This window comes from Macrobrachium rosenbergii, chromosome 3 (assembly GCF_040412425.1).
Source record: "Macrobrachium rosenbergii isolate ZJJX-2024 chromosome 3, ASM4041242v1, whole genome shotgun sequence".
Taxonomy (NCBI): Eukaryota; Metazoa; Arthropoda; class Malacostraca; order Decapoda; family Palaemonidae; genus Macrobrachium; species Macrobrachium rosenbergii.
In genome coordinates, this window is record NC_089743.1 from 5,241,174 (window position 1) to 5,259,026 (window position 17,853).

Sequence of the window (17,853 nt, forward strand, 5' to 3'; positions counted from 1 at the left end):
TTTAAAAGTGAAGGGACAAAAGTCAAGGGGTACTTGGTGAGCAAGTTGGGTTTTATTCATGATGGGAGTAGAGATCCATCTACCACTGACCTGGTAAAAGGTGTCATCTATAGCTTTTAATGTTGCATTTCCACATAACAGAACTGTTTCCTTTTGGGGTTTTTACATGTCTGACAAAGGTGGTATCTGACAACCATTCTGTATTAGGGAATGCTGCCCTTTCCCTAAACTCCACATGTACAACTTTGATCATGGTTTTTCTCTCATTAATTAGACACTTACCATCAGGAGAGAAAATATACATTGAAGCATTTCGCCAAGGATTATCAGTATCATCAGGGGAGAATACTGGAGCCCGTTATGTTTTGACCTGAAGGTTTGTAGTCTGAACTGGCCGTTTTGTTAGCTCCAGTTGGAATTCTAACCTTGGACCTTGTTTGGTCAGCGTTTATTTCCACTCTCCCTTTTCGGTTGCAGGATGCAGTACTTTTACACTTTGGGGTGTACATCATTGACTTGATTTCTTTAATTTCCTGTTCGAAATCATGCAATATGTCCATTATATATTGCCGTTCTGTGGCAAGGGCATCTTTGATATTACTCATAATTTTCTTACAGAACTGACCAAATGCTGCAAACTGTGTATCCCTTTTGGGGGATCTTGTGTAATCTGACTGAGCATCCACAGCTGAACTATGACTGCCTGTTACCCAGGGGGCAGAGGTCCTGGGTGAGTTACTATACCCCTCCAAAAATGTAGTCACTTAAATTGGGGTCAAGTGAATCCTTGTATCCCTTTTGGGGGAAGGATCCTGATCAACTTCTGAAAGCTGCATGGGGGATTGAATTCCTTCTGGAAAGTTTCTCCCATGGTTAGCTGAAGGTTGTGTCCCTGATCATTCTGGGTTCAGCAAGGTCATTTAGTAGCAATATCAATTTCATTTGTAAGAAAATCACCTCCAAGAGGAACTTCCTCTATTTCCTCCGCAGGGTTAACCTGGGGGGTATTGGGGACCGATTTTACTGGGTTTTGGCCCAAAATATATCTTCTGAGAAGGGGTTGAATATTTGCTGCAGGAGTTCTGCCAGAAGATAAAATCTCCCCCTTGCTGAACCCTAGGACCCATCGTGACAGCTTAAAACGAGCTGTTTCATCCTTAAAACATGCTGCCAAGAGCACATTGCAAATTTCGCACATATCTGGTGACCAAGCAAATTTGTCTTATTTTTTACGACTATGCTTATGGCAGGTGGAATGGGCCATACCCGCTTGCAAAAAGCAAACCGAGCAATTTGCTACGGAACACTTGAGCTGAGGGTCCTCCATAATGGTGGCCCTGTAGTGAAAGAACCATGTTGTTATTAGAAACTAATTAGTATAAGCTGTTTTTAATATGGGACACTTTTGTAAAACCCTGTATCGTTAGCATATTACATCTTACAGGTTAATTTGATTACTAGTGTGTACATATAATACCTGTTATAAATACGTAATTTAACTTAAACCATTTTAGGTTTAGGTTAATTTTGACACCATTTAAGGCTGTATTACTTAAACTGTTAGTCCTTCTGCAATGGCTATGTGAAATTTTAATTTTAAATTGTCATGCCATACAGACTAATCTTCTATGAACTAATTTGTTTAACTAACCCAAGCTACTATTTTATACGGCTTAGGTTAATCCTTCTAGTATAATCTAAGTTAATCTAAGCATAGAAGATTTCTTAGAGGATTCTTGCTTAACCTATCCATAGCCGCTTCTTTTTCTAGGTTTATTTAAAAACCTAAGAATATAATCTATACAAAAATTAATCCTCCTATAATCTGGTTTTTCATTTTATGTACCCGAGACTACCCTTTTGTCTGATACTCAGCCACGCTGTTTCTCAATTAACAGTAGGATATTCCCTTAAAAAGGGATTTCTACTTAATCTGGTTAGTCTGTTGCCTGTTCTAGGTTTATATCACTTGTAAGGATATATGCTACACAAGACCTTACCAGTGTTACTGATCCTAGAATACTGTTCATATGTACTCCTAGGCTTATTTGTTCTTTCTTAGCCTAGTATAGGGTACTGCCTAACCCAGATTTTTTTAGATCAGACTTAAATGTATAGGCTATATAAAACCAGCAACTTACTAATATGTAAACTTATACCTAGGCTACTATTTTTGTCTAACCCTGGTTGTTGTTTGTATCCAATCCTAGGTTATTTGGTCTACTATATAAAATAGTAACCCAATAATGTATAATCTTATAGCTAGGCTATCCCTTACTCTAATCTAGGATACTGCCTAATCTGGATTATTTAATTCACAAGGGTATTGTTACATAAAACACAATTGCCTTAGTACGTAGCCTTAGGGCTAGGCTACCATCTCATCTGGCACAGGTTCCTATTTTCATCTAGTCCTAGATTACATGGTCTACTAAACTGATTTAGTCCAATACTGGGATGTTTTGTAAAAGCTTATCACTTAACCTTATATAAGATACTGCCTAGTCCTGATTATTTTAGATCATGCTTAAGTATACAGGCAATATAAAGGGAAAAATTCTATAGCCTGTTTATCAAATTCTAGGGTCCTTGGTGTAAACTAGGCTGCTGCTATGTCTTAAAAAGTTCTTACTTACCTTAATTTAGGTTACTACCTAATCCAGGTTATGTAAATCACCTTTAGGATAAGTAGTCCTAGGTTATAGGCTACACACAACATCTACTATAGTTAAATTACTCACACTGAATTTGTTAGGCTACCATCTCATGTAGGCTACTGCCTAGGCTATTGTAGACATTGTTATCTGAAAGGATTATCTAAATTAATAGTAATTGTGGAACATTTCTTTAGTTAAAACTTCTAAATAGAATGAAATAAAAAATTCAAATTTTGGGGGGCCTTTCACAAATAACAGAGATCATGGTGCGTACCTGGAAAATACAAAGTAAGGTTTCACTTCCATACACAAAATAAACACTTGTTCCACAGTTTAAACTAACAATTTTTCACTGGAGCTTAAAAATAAGCACTTAACTTAAAAATTTAGATGTTTCCATGATTTTTGCTGATGAAAAAATTTGAAATCAAAGCCACCTTGTGAGGAGCACTGAAACGTCATGCGCACAATTTCGACTAGTAGAGGGTAATGGGACTGGTCTTTTGCCTGCCCTGGTTGTAAACAAGATGGCAGACACACATGTGCATGTGCAATAGTCACTTCTTGCAGTTTTTGACATAGGAAAAACTGGGTTCAGCTTTGCTGAAGATAAGGGAAAATAACCTCGTATCTTTGAGTCCATTATACTATATCACGTGTCATAGTGTTCTCATTACAACACAATACCCAGCTACAAGACCAAGCTAAAAAATATTTCTTTGATACTAGTCTAGTCACCATGGAGCACCGGCACACCACGGGGGGGTAACTCCTTGAGGACGAAACAAGCGACTACGCTATCAAAAACAGTGTATACATTTTGTATAACATGGATATCACTAATTTATTAAGCACAGTGTATTACAAAATGTAAAAAATACACAAACGGTTAGATAAGGAAAGGACTAACCAATTCTGATAACTAATCACAAAAGCCTACCCAACTCTTGATTGCTATTTACATTACAAATTGTAAGAGACTGAGGAAACGGGATGACATCTAGGTAAAAGGGAGAGTTGTAATCCATCTAGGGTGGTATTCGCCATCTGATTTCTCTCATATTTTTGAATAATGGTAATAAGACTCAAGACTTGAAATTAACTAATGGTTTGTACTCATTATGAACATAATGTACAGAGTCTCACAATACCACACAATGGTAAAACTCACAACATAGCACAGATTAAAATTTCAAATGAGGTAAGATAAAAAATATCACGCACCAAATGGCAATTTACGTTCTCCTATTCTCCACATATGAGTCTCACATTCCAGGAAGGTTCGGTCAAGGCCCTGTTTCTGGAGAAATTTGTTGGTGTCATGGCCATGGGACTTCAAAAAATTCCTTTCCCGATTGGAAGTTAAGAATTTCACTAACTCTTCATTAGTTCTGAAAATTTCACTGAGATTAGAAAGAATTCTACTTTAAATCAACAACATTCTTTCAATCATGAAGAAATACTACCATAATTCTATTCAAGCACCTTGTTTCATACTAGAAATTTAACATTTTAGCTAATGAGCAATAAACCTTTTAGAGGAAATTTTTAAAACAGACTCTCTTGACATTGGAAAAACATGGAAATATAAACTAATGACTCATGTCCCTCACTTGATAGGATAATCAGATTCACTGAGATTTATAACAAAGTCCCATTCCCAGGTTTTCATCTGAAGGACCTGTTTCATACAGTGAAGAAGAATTGTGAGTAGAGATGCACCACCCCAAATGGTTGACAAACGAAAATGAGAGACCTTGATGTTTGTGAACTGTTGTTCCAACTTAAGAACTTCACGGTGCAAGTAGTCTTGTCGCTGCAAATAAAGTAAAATTGTCAAAATAAAGTTTAAAATCTGAAGTTCAAAATATATTTTAAAGTTTTTAGTTATGATCAACAAACCACGGGCTTATTACAGCCTATTGCTTACGTACTCAGAAGGGCTGGCATACTATAAGAATAAGACGCAAGGTTCACCCCCATTTTCTGAAACCCTTCCTTTGCTCTTGAATTATTCATGCACTGTACACTAAATCTGAGGAAATGGGTGGTAATAGTGATGGTGATGATGATGATGATGATTATTTGCATATCTAGGAAGGCAATCCTCTTATATACACATTTATGAAAAATTAAGGCTTCATCAGCCATAATTATTGATAAACATGTATACAAGAATTATTAGTACTGTAAAATTTTTCTAATAGCAATTTGTTTATACTGTGCTGTAAAGAATATTGCACAGTTATTACTTGACCTGTACAAACTGCTCCATGGAGGCTAAGGTACCTAGAAGGCTCATCCATTGGTTCACCGAACAGGTTTGGCGGGCGAGGAACTCGTCGACTTTCTTCAGGCATGACTGAACTCTTTTGGGTGATGGAAAAACCTGAAAACTGAGTTTATCATAATCCCCAAATAGAGAATCATCTGTGATGGAACCAGTTGGGACTTCTGAAGGCTGATTAGCAGTCCCAACTCTTCTGCTAAACAAAGGGTCTTCTGAAGGTCATCCATGCACCTCTCCTTCGACAGCAATCGAAGGAGCCAACCGTCTAAGAAGAGGGAGATGTTTATCCCCATCAGATGAAGCCACTTGGAGAGAGGAGCAAGGCCTTGGGTGAACATCTGCAGAGCGGTCGAAAGGCCAAAGCATAAGACCCAAAACTGGTGCACTCTGTTGCGAAACACAAAACGTACATATTTCCTGGATTCTCCATGTATAGGAATGTGGAAATGGGCATCTTGCATGTCTATAGTAGTCATCCAGTCATCCCGGTGAATGGATGACATGACAGAGTAACATGTTTCCATCTTGAATTTTGTCTTTTCAACAAAAAAATTCAAGGCGCTTACATTCAGTACCGGCCTCCAACCTCCTGATGCCTTCGGGACTACAAAGAGACGATTGTAAAAACCATCCAACTGGACTTCTTCGACTTCCTCGATGCCTGTCTTCTCGAGGAAGGGTGACACTTCATCGGAGAGGGCCAAATGCTTCTTGGATCCTACCGAGTAGGCGGTCAATGTGGTAGGCGTGTTGACTAATGGGGGTCTTCTTTCTCAATGGGACACAGCAGCCCTGTTTCAGCACGGACACAATCCACTCCTCAGCTCCTCTTGTGCACCACCTCTCCCATGCTAAGTAACCAGTTGGTTCTTAGCCACGTAAAATAAGTCTAATCCTTCGGGCCAGCCCTAGGAGAGCTGTTAATTAGCTCAGTGGTCTGGTAAAACTAAAGTATACTTAACTTCTCCCAGTAATGGAGGAGCCTGGTTTATACTGGCACATGGAGGAAAGGATCCTCACTTCCGAGCAACAGGCTTGGAAGAGGGCTTCTTAAAAGATCAGGACTAAAAGCACAGGTTTGTCCTAGGCCTAGACTGGGCTCTGGGTCTGCCACCTCAAAAGGGCAGAGGCTGAAGTAGAGAATGGGTCCTGGTACTTGTCGATGGAGACTCCCTGGGACGTCTAGACAAGCGAGCTAAAAGGTCCTCTGTACTTTTCTTCTGAAGTTCCGAAGAAATGTCACTGACAGCAGACAGAGAAGAGGTGCTGGCAATCAAGAGGAGAATACAATAGGGCAGACTTCTGAGAAGCCCTGACACTCTTCGTAGTAAATGAGCATCAGAGTTCTCTCTTCTTCAAAACTCCCATTACCTAGAGTTTTGCCTTGAGAGTCATCTCTGATGCCCCTATCCGTGCATGACAGGACATTCAGCCAATCCAATGTGACTTCCTCCGGGAGCAAAGAGCAATTCTTAATCTTGCGGGCTAAGGCCCCCCACCAACCAGTCTAAAAAGATTAACACCTTAAGAAGCGGCAAAGGCTGACCTCCTAGACAAGTCAGTAAGTCCTGAGAAGTCCCCCTGGGAGGAGGCAGCCATTCCCAGTGAGGGAGCTTCTCTGGTCTCGTACAAAGAATACCTCCAGCTTTAGGAAGACTTCCCCTGCTCTCTCTTCTCCGAGAGCCAGCTGTCCAGATCACTGACAGCCTTCCTAGCGGAAGATGAAAGCACCATCTTCAATAACTTGGAGGAGTCCGAAGGCTTGTTACTAATGAGCAATGTCGAAGCTAGCGAGGTCAAGGCTGGAGGCGAGAAGAATCACGGAAAGTTCTGCAGTAATTACGTCAATAAAGCTGCACAAACTGTCGGAGGGGAGCCTGATCCACTTCACCAACTTTACCTTCATCCTCCAACGAAATGGGGGAGAGAAGCGAATCAGGGGCAAAGAAGGCGACTCTCTCTTGAGCAAATTCAAGATGTCCGCCAGCTTATGCTGAATGGGAGCTAGCGATGGGCCTGTTGTGTCTGCAGAAGGTGTCTGAGCTGGAGTCTTGGGTGCTGAAGGGCGCTTGTGCAATGACGGGCGTTCAGGCATAACTGGAGGAATGGACGCTCAGGTGCTAATGAGTGCTCAGGCAGTAATGGGCACTCGGGAACTAACGAGCTTCCGGGTGCTGCTGGGAGACTGGTTGCTCTTGGGAGCTCGGCATTTGTGAGACGACGGGAAGCATATCGGAGCAGACAAATGCTTGGCTTCATGCACAGGATACACTGGAGAAAAGCTTTCTGGGGAATCCCAGAAACTTCATGAAGGCTGCTGCAAGGGCTCCCTAAATTTCTTGTACGGCACTAGAGGAGGGCGGACCGTGTCCGCCACAAGCCTTTCCAGTGGCCATGACTCGTTACTGAAGCGACAGCGGCTCCTATTCTCGGGGCTGGAAGCCTCGGAACTTGAGGATAGCCTATTCACTTCCGTTGGGATGCCTTTCCAACGGTATCCTCTGCCAGGACCTGGGAAGTTGCAACAGGTCTGACTGAGACGACAACTGCTCGTGGGCAGACCCCACTGACCTCCCTTGGGCCTCCAGTATGATTGCTCTAGGAGTAGGGGAGTACGCCAGTGACCTTTGCCTAGGAGCGTCGGTGGGACGAGCAGCCGCCACCTCCACTGACACTTCACTAACAGTAGCAATTTTTTCCACTTTGTCCATAGGGCACACACACTAAAGCACGCAACTGGGTCACAGTATCCACAATTAGCACCATTTTGACATGAAAAATTACGTACGAGTTTCGACTCAAGGCTGGCAAGGGGATCGGTTTTTGGAAGCCAGAGAGCCAGGTAAAGGAGTAGCCTGAATAGTTGGAGAATAGGGAACAGGCGACACAGCAGGAGCGGGTAAAGTATGAATATCGTCATCAGCAGAACTAACTATGGTCTTGCTATCTACTGTGTGTTTTTCGGCTCTAGTGGACGCCTTATGTTTCCTGTCTCTGTCTAATTTCGCTAAATGAGACCCCAAAACCTTCCATTTTCTAGCATCCCACTCTGAACATTTGTCGCATGTTCGATCAAGTAAACACTCTTGTCCCCTACATTCTATGCACATAGAGTGAGAGTCATATTTCTCTTTAGTGAGCCTAGTATTGCAGCATTTGCTGCAATAGCGTAGGCTAGCAGCGCTAGAGTCCGACATACTAGGCTAAGTCTAAGAAGTCAACAATGGAGTTATAATGTAAGTCAAATTGAAGAAAAAGCGTCCTAAATTGAAAATTAACAGTCTCGCTAAGAGAGAACCTAAATACAAAAGCCGTAGGCTACCAGTACTTAACCCAAAGAAGAATCTCAAAAGGAAAAACGACGAAAGCCAAAACTTAAGCCGACTGCTCACAAATGAACCACTGTCGGAGCCGGCAGAAAAACAACTGAATCGCACTGTTGAAGTCACTCCTCTCGTACCCCGACACTGGGCAGGGACTGGTCACCTACACTGACACTAGTGTTATCACAAATTTCAAAATTTTTAAGCTGCCGGTGAGTGAAACTATAAGCAATGTAATTACTTGGCAAGTTACATACACAAAAATCTTAAACTATCTCCAAACTAGTTGAAAAAACTGCTGCTGCTGTTCAGAAACTTCAGTTGGGGTCTCACTGAAAGTCTTGTTGGTGTACTTAATGTTATCACCCAGCACAAAAAAAAGACTACATGAGAAATTAACAAAAAGAAAAAAAAAGAAACATTAAAAAAAGCACATAGTAATCCTGAATGGTTCCAAAAGTCTGGGAATCTCTGGGTGCTGTTAACACATCAACAAACTAAGAGTGATTTAGTTAATTACAGAGAACTTCAAGGAAATATGTGCACATGGCAAACTGCCTGAACCACCCAGTTTTTTCTTTTATAAGTGGAATGATGTGGTTAAACAGGATATGCTGTGCAATGGGTTTGTGATAAAATGTACAAAACCTCTTCTAATCAAGATACTGCAACATAACTGAATGATTATAATGTTAGGAAGCTTTTTTTTTTTTTGTTTAATGACAACTACCTATACCTGAGAACAGCCACATACAAACATTGTACAATGATGAAACACCAATCAAACAGAAATGGTTCAAATTTGATACAAAAAATAAAAATCATTCACAAAAGCTAAGATACCCATTCAAGTTGTTCTGCAACCAATTCTTGGACAATGACCCAAGGATTTAGAACCACCTGACTCAGTGAACCATTTAGCAGACAGAAAAGTTAAACATTTCCAAGTAAACAGGAACCTACTCTAACATTAAAAAAGCCATAGATATTGCTTAAAAACACAGGCTCACATCCCTATCATAAAGTTTGCCATCAGCAATGCATCACTTTTTCATGAAGAATACAAAATTTTAAAAACTTATCAATATAGTACTGTATTTATTACACTGTTAAAAGATACACGACAGTAACACAAAAAAGATACTGAAATACGAAAGACTATGACAGGCTGCAGAATACTGTGTACATAAGCAATACAGTAACCCTTAACTTTATAGGCTTCAGGGCTTTGACCTTATGATAAGTAATAAGGGCCTTACAGTGTAACCTACACTTGAACATTTTCAGGATCTCTATAGGATGATAATAATTCTATATAGTTTCAAGCATGGACTACCTATTTTAAAAACATGGTTTCATCTTTATCTTTAATTCAAGAGATTTATCCAAAGATGCATCAAGCCTAAATGGGTGGCCTTGCAAAAATTCATCATAATGTAGCTGTTATGTACAGAAATCTGAAAAGTTGAGGTGTTACTGTTTACTTATTGCTGTATGATGAATAACAATTAAACATAATGGGTAATACACGTTTGACCATAAAAATCAAACAGAAAATTCTCAGGGTTTTCAAAGATTTTATATTTTAGTTAAAAAAAATCATGACTGGCAACAACTATACTGTAAATACTGTAGCTACAAAACCAAAACTTATTTGGCATAATGAAGACATCTTATTTCCTTTATTAGTACTATACTTAGTAATTAATCCATTATCAGTGCAACTGGCTAAAACCTTTAAAAAAATTTTCACTTATAAACCAACAAAATACAATGAAAAACCAAGAGTCAGTTGAGTTTTGGTTCTTACAAGAATTACTTAATGCAATGGTTCTTATTAGAATGGACAAGACTTATGAATGAAATATTCACCAATACTGTGATATACATTTGTAATTTTAGATTTCAAACACTTCCAAATACAATACTCACTGAATCCACATGGATAAAAAAGTAGTGGTCTTTATGATACAGTGCTTTGAAGAGGCGTCTAAACTGCCTCACAGCTCTGCCATTCACTGTTAGAATGAAGGTTATTCTAACTGCAGTGTCACCTTCTCCAGGAGGACCATTAAGAGCCTTAGGCACATATTCTGAAAAGGAAAAATTTGCTTATGGTATCACACAATATAAATAATGGCACCCTAACCAAAGCTCAGTTCAAGTAATGAAAATCTTATTTTTATATCCAGGGTTACTTCAGGCAATATTTCAGCAGCTTAAATGACCTAAACTTCAAACATATTTTAACAAACACATTTTCTACATCAAAATAAAAAAAAATTATCCCTAGCATTACTGCCACTCAGAATGAAATACAAGTAATTTTCTATTTATCTGGAATAATACAGCCAATGGATAATGGCAAAATCCAAATAATGGAGAGTAAAAAAAATCTACATGTGTTCAAGGGAAACTCTGTACCCTTCCTCAACTAACCCTGTCAATACCAAATACAGTAATACCTTGATCTTACACAATTCAAGTTGCGCAAATTCACACACATGCGAACTTTTCACTGGAACCTAACTAATTGTCATACATGATTTTTTCACAGACACACGACATTCCTCGAGAGAGGAGAGAGGAGAGAGAGAGAGAGAATGAGAGAGATAAGGGTTTTCTTACTTAAGAGAGTTAAATTTATCAATTATTAGGGAGACAGAGAGAGAGAGAGAGAGAGAGAGAGAGAGAGAGAGAGAGAGAGAGAGAGAGAGAGAGAGAGAGAGAGAGAGAGAGAGAGAGTTGTTCTTACTTGAAATATCATGTTAAATTGTTAATGAATTATTACAGTGACAGAGAGAATACGTGAGAGAGAGAGAGAGAGAGAGAGAGAAGTTATTCTTACATTAGACATCAAAAGATTTAAATTCATGATTTATGAACGAAAAAGGAAAAAGAAAAAAGAAAGAAGAGAGAGAGAGAGATAGTACTGAGAATCCTTTGACACGCTGTGGGCAACGATTGACACATTTGACAGCTTTGCCCTCGCCCCTCTCTTCAAAGGTTTCACAAAAGATCAGGAAATGATATTTGTTTGTTTACAATACCACATAATTTACTAAAGAAATGTATATAAATTTTACAATTACAGTTGTTTATTATTATTATTATTATTATTATTATTATTATTAATTATTATTATTATTATTATTATTGTTGTTGTTGTTGTTGTTGTTGGTTGAAAATTAGTACTTATTATTAGGTAATTTATTTATTTATCAACAAAACAAATAAACATATACATGTACTGTAACCATAAAAATTCTCTTATCTCAGTAAGAGATGAGAGAATTTTTATGGTTACATGTATATGATTATCTGTTTTGTATGATAAAATAAATGATTTACCTAATAATAAGTACTAATTTTCAAATAATAATAATAATAATAATAATAATAATAATAATAATAATATAACTGAAATGACAAAATTTATAAATTTCTACAGTAAATTATGTAATATTTTAAACAAACAAATACCATTTCTTGATCTATTGTGACACTTTGAAGAGAGGGGCGAGGGCAAAGCTGTCAAATATGTCAATCGTTGCCCAGAGCGTGTCAAATGTCAAAGGATTTCTACATACTCTCTCTCTCTTTATTTCTTTTTCCTTTTTCCTTCATGAATCATGAATTTCTATCTTTTGATATCTAACATAAGAATAACTTCTCTCTGTCTCTCTCATGTTATTCTCTCTGTCTCCGTAATAATTCATAAATAATAACTTGATATTTCATATAAGGACAACTCTCTCTCTCTCTCTCTCTCTCTTTCTCTCTAATAACTGATAAATAAATTCACTCTCTTAAGTAAGGACAACCCTTGTCTCTCTCTTTCTCTTTCCTGTTCATAGTTAGCGCTCACACATTTTTACAACTTATTGTTTCTCTGTACATCTTTACCTGTACGGTAGATAATTTAAATAAATCTAATTTTACCTGTAACATCTACGAACAGTAAATGTCCTAGTTTGGCAAATACGTTCTAAAACACACAGACATAATAACTAAGAGTTGTATTAGTCAAAATAAAAAAGGGATTTTGACAAAGGAAAAATCTACTTCTGAGGGAGGCCCCGTGTCACCCGGTGAAATTCCATACTAACACGAATTTCTATGTAAAATATTGCTAAGTATACCAGAGAAAAAAGGCTTTCAGGAATGCTGGAGTTACTACCCCCAGATCGAGCGTCTTCCATAATGGAGACGTCGGTATAACCAAGGGTGAGTGAAAGGATCACAACCACAGAGCCACACTCGATAGACATCCCCATGTCAAAATCCCCCGGGAAGAGTAGTGAGCCGTTCCAGCCCCTACACTCACCCGCCCTCCAAGCCGGCGACTCCAGCGCCACCTACACTCATTCCAAACTAGCACCACCCCCAGGCTTGGCATGTTCAAGTAGGGGGGGCAAAACCAACCTCTGGGAGGGTCACCGACTGACACGGGGCCTCGCTCAGAAATAGATTTTTCCTTTGTCAAAATCCCTTTTCTGAGTTCAGCCCTGTGTCAGCTGGTGAAATAGTGACAGAGAATCATGCCCAAGACTGCAAGGCTACAGAAGAAAAATAAAAGGTGATCTGAACAAAAACAGGCTATGAAAAATAGATTTAATTATCATATCTCTCTATAGAAAAATAGGTTCAGTAACAGGTAAGTACACGAACATAACCTTAAGAGTATAGTACAAATATAGGCACACAATGTAAATACAGGTGGAGTAAGGTACACCCAATAAGATAAAGATACAAACGAGTAAATATAAACTTATACCTAAGAACAAAGAGAGACATTTACAATATCAGAAATTTTTTGAGGTACATGGAGCAAAATAAAAACAGCTCCAGTACCCCTAGGACAATCCAAATTCACAGCATGTCAATATACAATCACCAAGAAAAATTAATATTAAGGGCAATAATAATATCAATTATGAGGAGCAAGGCAGTGAGGCATGATTGATCCAGAAGGGCAGGCAGAGAAATAAATGAGGCAGGCGGGCGGGGGGGAAAGGATAAGGATTAAGGATAATTAAGGTGGGGGGATGATACTCCCCACAGCCACTGCAGAAAATTTTAGGGCTTCGAGTGATTTTAAATAATGGCGTTTAAACACTAGAGGTGATTTCCATCCCGTATACTTGGTAAGTTCAGCAAAATCCATATTATGAAAATAATTAGTGGAGGTAGCTACCGCACGGATATCATGAACCTTAGGGACTGAATCTGGGTTGGCTTGTTTAATAAAATACAGAATTTGCTGCCTTATAGCATTCAACGAAAGAGTTCCACCTTTCTCCCTGATAAAAAGAGGACCCGACTAACACTGTGGGGTTCTTAGCAGGTAAGACTTTAATGTATAGACTGGGCATAAGGACTGGTCCTGTGGAAGAGGCACCACCTTCCAAGGGGACCACCTGTCCTGAGGGTCTTCATTTTTAGCTAAAAATCTATGATCAGGGGAAAGAAGGACTTCTCCGGACGGGAGGAAATTAACATAATCACCACCCCTAGTGAGAGCCGACAGCTCTGAAATTCTGGCACCTGAAGCCAAGCTAATCAGAAATAAGGTTTTCCTTAACAGATCCATGTAAGAGCAATGTGAGTTGTCAATATCAGATGCCAACTTAAGAACATCGTTGAGGAACCACGCCACGTAACAGAATGTGGGCGTGTTACGGGTCTCAAACGAGCACATGCTCTAGGGATAGATGAAAAATATGAATCTGTAAGGTCAATTTTAAAACCATACAAAAATACCTTCTTCAAGGCTGATTTAGCTGTAGTAATAGTGGCCGGAGCAAAACCTTTTTCAACCAATGATCTAAAGAAAGTAACCGCTAGGTTAGTAGTCATAGTTTGAGCTTCAGATGCCTTCAAAAAGGATGCTAATTTCTTGACTGCTGGATCATATTGTCTGTGAGTAGACTCTCTCTCATCCGATTCTAAAAACAGAGTGTTAACTGGGTCAATGTTTGCTCCCTTTTGAGCAGCGAACTTTACAAAGTCCATAAAACTAGGGCATTCTGAATTCTGAAGGAAGCTGACACAGTCTTGGTTTGTACTACTTGGGTCAATCTGGGATTGGGAATCTGATGACACCGCAACTTGAGCTCCTGAAGCAGAGGGAACCAGTTGCTCTTCGGCCAAAAGGGGGCTATCAGAGCCAGTTGGCCTTTGAATGACCTGAGTTTGTGTAGTACCTTCAATAACATGTTTATTGGGGGAAATAAGTAGATCCTCTCCCAATTGTTCCAGTCTATGGTCATCGCGTCCGTGGCATAAGCCTGAGGGTCCAGGTTCGGGGCCACATAACAGGGAAGCCTGTAGTTGCTCTCCGTTGCGAACAGATCCACTTGGAGTCCCGGAACCCGGCGGCAAATCCAATTGAATGACTCTCCGTCCAGAGACCACTCCGTCTCCAACGGAGTGGTCCTGGACAGGGAATCCGCCACCACGTTCGCACCCCGCTAGGTGGGTGGCTGACAGATGCCAGCCGTGCTTGTTCGCCAGGGGAGAAGATAGCTACCATCACCTGGTTTACGCGACCTGATTTGGAGCCGCCCCTGTTGATGCAATGAACCACCACGGCGCTAACCAACACCAGCCTGATGTGAATCCGGCTGGGGGCGATTTTCTTTAGAGTTAGAAATACCGCCATAGCTTCCAAGGTGTTTATATGGAACTGTTGAAACATTGTAGACCATGTTCCTTGTACTTTTGTTTTGGTGAATACCCTCCCCAGCCGCTTAATGAAGCGCCTGTGTGAATTACCAGCGCGGAGGAGGGAATTGAAGCGGGACTGACTTTGACAGGCAGCTGACTGTGGACCAAGGCCGCAGTCTCGCCTTCAAGATTCGTGGGATGGAAGAGATCCTGTCTCTGAGCCTGACATTGGCTCGTCTCCACCACACTCTGTTTATGTCTTTTAATTTCGCTTTTAAGAGCAGGTCCATCACTGAGGCAAATTGAAGGGAGCCGAGGATTCTCTCTTGGGACCGGCGGGATGCTGCTTTGTCCTTCAAAAATTTCCTGGTAACGGAGGCTATCTCCTTCCGTTTGGACGGCGGGAGGGATAGCCTGTACGAGGACAGGTCCCACTGGAGGCCCAGCCACTGAAACCGGGACCCCGGAATCAAGCGGGACTTCTCCCTGTTCAGCTGAAAGCCTAACGACTCCAGGAACTTGATGACTATGGCCGTAGCCTTCCGGCACTCTTGAACTGTTGGAGCCCAGATTATCCAATCGTCCAGGTACGCTGCTAGGGAGATCCCTCGGGACCGGAGCTGCTGAACTACTGTTTCCGCCAGCTTTGTAAATATCCTGGGGGCTATATTGAGACCGAAAGGCATGACCCTGAAGGAGTAGGCTTGCTTCCCGAGTCTGAAACCCAGGAAGGGAGAGAAGTTCCGCGCAACCGGGACGTGATAGTAAGCGTCTGAAAGATCGATAGAAGTGGTGACGGCTCCACGCGGAAGTAGAGTCCGTACTTGAGCCACCGTAAGCATGTGAAACTTGTTGCATTTTATATAAAGATTTAGACGCGACAGATCCAGAATCACTCTTTGCTGACCGGAATCTTTCTTTGGGACAGTGAACAACCTGCCCTGAAATTTGAGGTGCCTTACTTTCTTTATTGCTCGCTTGTTGAGCAGTTCCGTCACATAGTCCTGTAGGGCTCTGGAGGGGGGTTGGTAAAACCTGATCAGGGGAGGGGGATCCTTGATCCAGCTCCAACCCAGACCCTTGGACACAATGCTGTGTGCCCAAGGACTGAAGGACCACTGGTCTCTGAACCAGTAAAGGCGACCACCTACCTGACTGGTCTCAGTGGGAGGAAGCGGGTTTGCTTCCTCTACCACGTCCAGGTTTTCCCCTTGGGGCAGAGCCAGGTTTGCCTCTGTATGGGGCTCGACCTCTTCCCCCTTGCGCTCCTATTAAGGCCGTGAAAGAACCCACGGCCCTCATAGGTAGGGTTGTGCGCTGGAGAGGAGACGCGTGCGAGGTGCAGCAGGGATTGGGCTGGTTGGACCAGCACGTATTGTTGGGGTTGAGCCTTGGAGGTGGAGGGCTGGGCCACCGCCGAGACCGGGACAGCCTGGACGACCGTCTGGTGATGAGGTCTTTTATGACGCCTGAAACGTTTACCAGACTTGGTCTGGGAGCTGCCAGATTCCGGGGTTTTCCGCTTGTAGGCGGAGATACCCCAACGAGAGCGAATGCTTTGATTGGCTCTGGTAGCCTCGCTCAGAACACTGGCTACTTCGTCATCTGGGAAGAGATTCGCCCCCCAGACAGAACTCTTCATGAGCTTGTTAGGCTCATGACGAATGGTGGCATCAGCAAAAATGAACTTCCGGCACTCTAACTTCGCCACCATAAAATCATACATGTCTGACTGAAACCCTGCTAACAGGGATTTAGCCAGAACCTGGAAGAAGGGCTCCTCTGCGCAAGAGACAGCAGTCGCTTCTGTCAAGCAGAGGGAGTTCAAGGACCGGCCCAACCGAGACCGAGCCTCAAACTCCGCCTTTAGCAAAGCTTCCGGGAGCTTGGGAAGCTGTTCACTAAATTGTGAAGACGCGCATTGAGCGTCCAATTTACCCACAGTAAAAGTGGACGGGGCGTCTTTCCAAAACTCCTCACCCCCTGGGAATACCAGGGATGTGGAGTCTGTCTCCCTCAACTGAGGCAAGGGATTGCCATCAAAGCAAGCCCGAGCCGTAGCCAGAGCGACTTTGTTAAGGCAGGGAGTGGGCAACTTATCACCCAATGAAAACATGGTGTAGTTGCCCTTGAATGGAGTCAGTTTGGTATTCTCTGCCTGCCACTCTGTAAGAGTGCGCAGGAGAGTAGACTGCGCCTGGTCTCTCGGAAAGATCACTGTCTCCCTAGGGACCTTGTCTGAGCGTACCCAGGCTTCCTCCGTCAGCCTAACGAAGCCTGGGTAAGGGGGCAGGAGATCGGGAGGGAAGAACTGCAACTCCTCCAGACGTCTCGCGCCAAGACCCTCAATAGTCAGTGTCTTCGTGCCGAATGGCACGAAGAGCAAAACGCCACGGGTTCCCTACATCGAAGGGAGGGAGGTCAGCCGTATCTGGGAGCTCATACTGTGGATCGGCCCCGCTGGAGCAAGCCATACCCGCCAGTAGAGTATCGTGGCTGTGAAGCTTTTCCATGATCTTGGAAAGCTTCGACTCAACCTCCGCCGAGAACCTCTCGAGCAACGAATTAGCAAACACCTCAGGGTCAAAGGCAGGCTGGCGAGGAGGGCTTGGTTTTGGTGCCCTCTTACTCGCGCCTTTGCCCGAGGTTCCTGGTTTGCTCCCGGAGGCTACAGGTACAGAAACCTTAGCCTTCGACAGGGGGAAAGGAGATGCTTTATGGAAGACGAGGACTTGAAGCCCTTCGCCTTCCACGAAGTCTTCAGCTTCAACTTGGGGACAGCAGATGGAGCCCTGTCACCCAAGATGGAAGACTTACCAAACCCTGTAAAGGAAGAAGCAGAGGATGATGGGGAATCAAAAAGGGCGCCCGCCCCCGCAACCTCACTTACCTCTCTACCTACCTGTTGGTCCGG

General features: G+C 42.0%; 1 protein-coding gene across 1 annotated transcript in view; it reads right to left on the minus strand.

Moving 5' to 3' along the window:
- oxt (Xylosyltransferase oxt) overlaps nt 1–17,853 on the minus strand; it is a 242,815-nt gene that overhangs the window by 75,299 nt on the left and 149,663 nt on the right. The window contains exons 7-9 of the mRNA XM_067126572.1: nt 10,203–10,363; nt 4,271–4,473; nt 3,882–4,048 (exon numbers count right to left, since the gene is read on the minus strand). Coding sequence (XP_066982673.1) covers nt 3,882–4,048; nt 4,271–4,473; nt 10,203–10,363 — 531 coding nt within the window. The remainder of the gene's footprint in view (nt 1–3,881; nt 4,049–4,270; nt 4,474–10,202; nt 10,364–17,853) is intronic.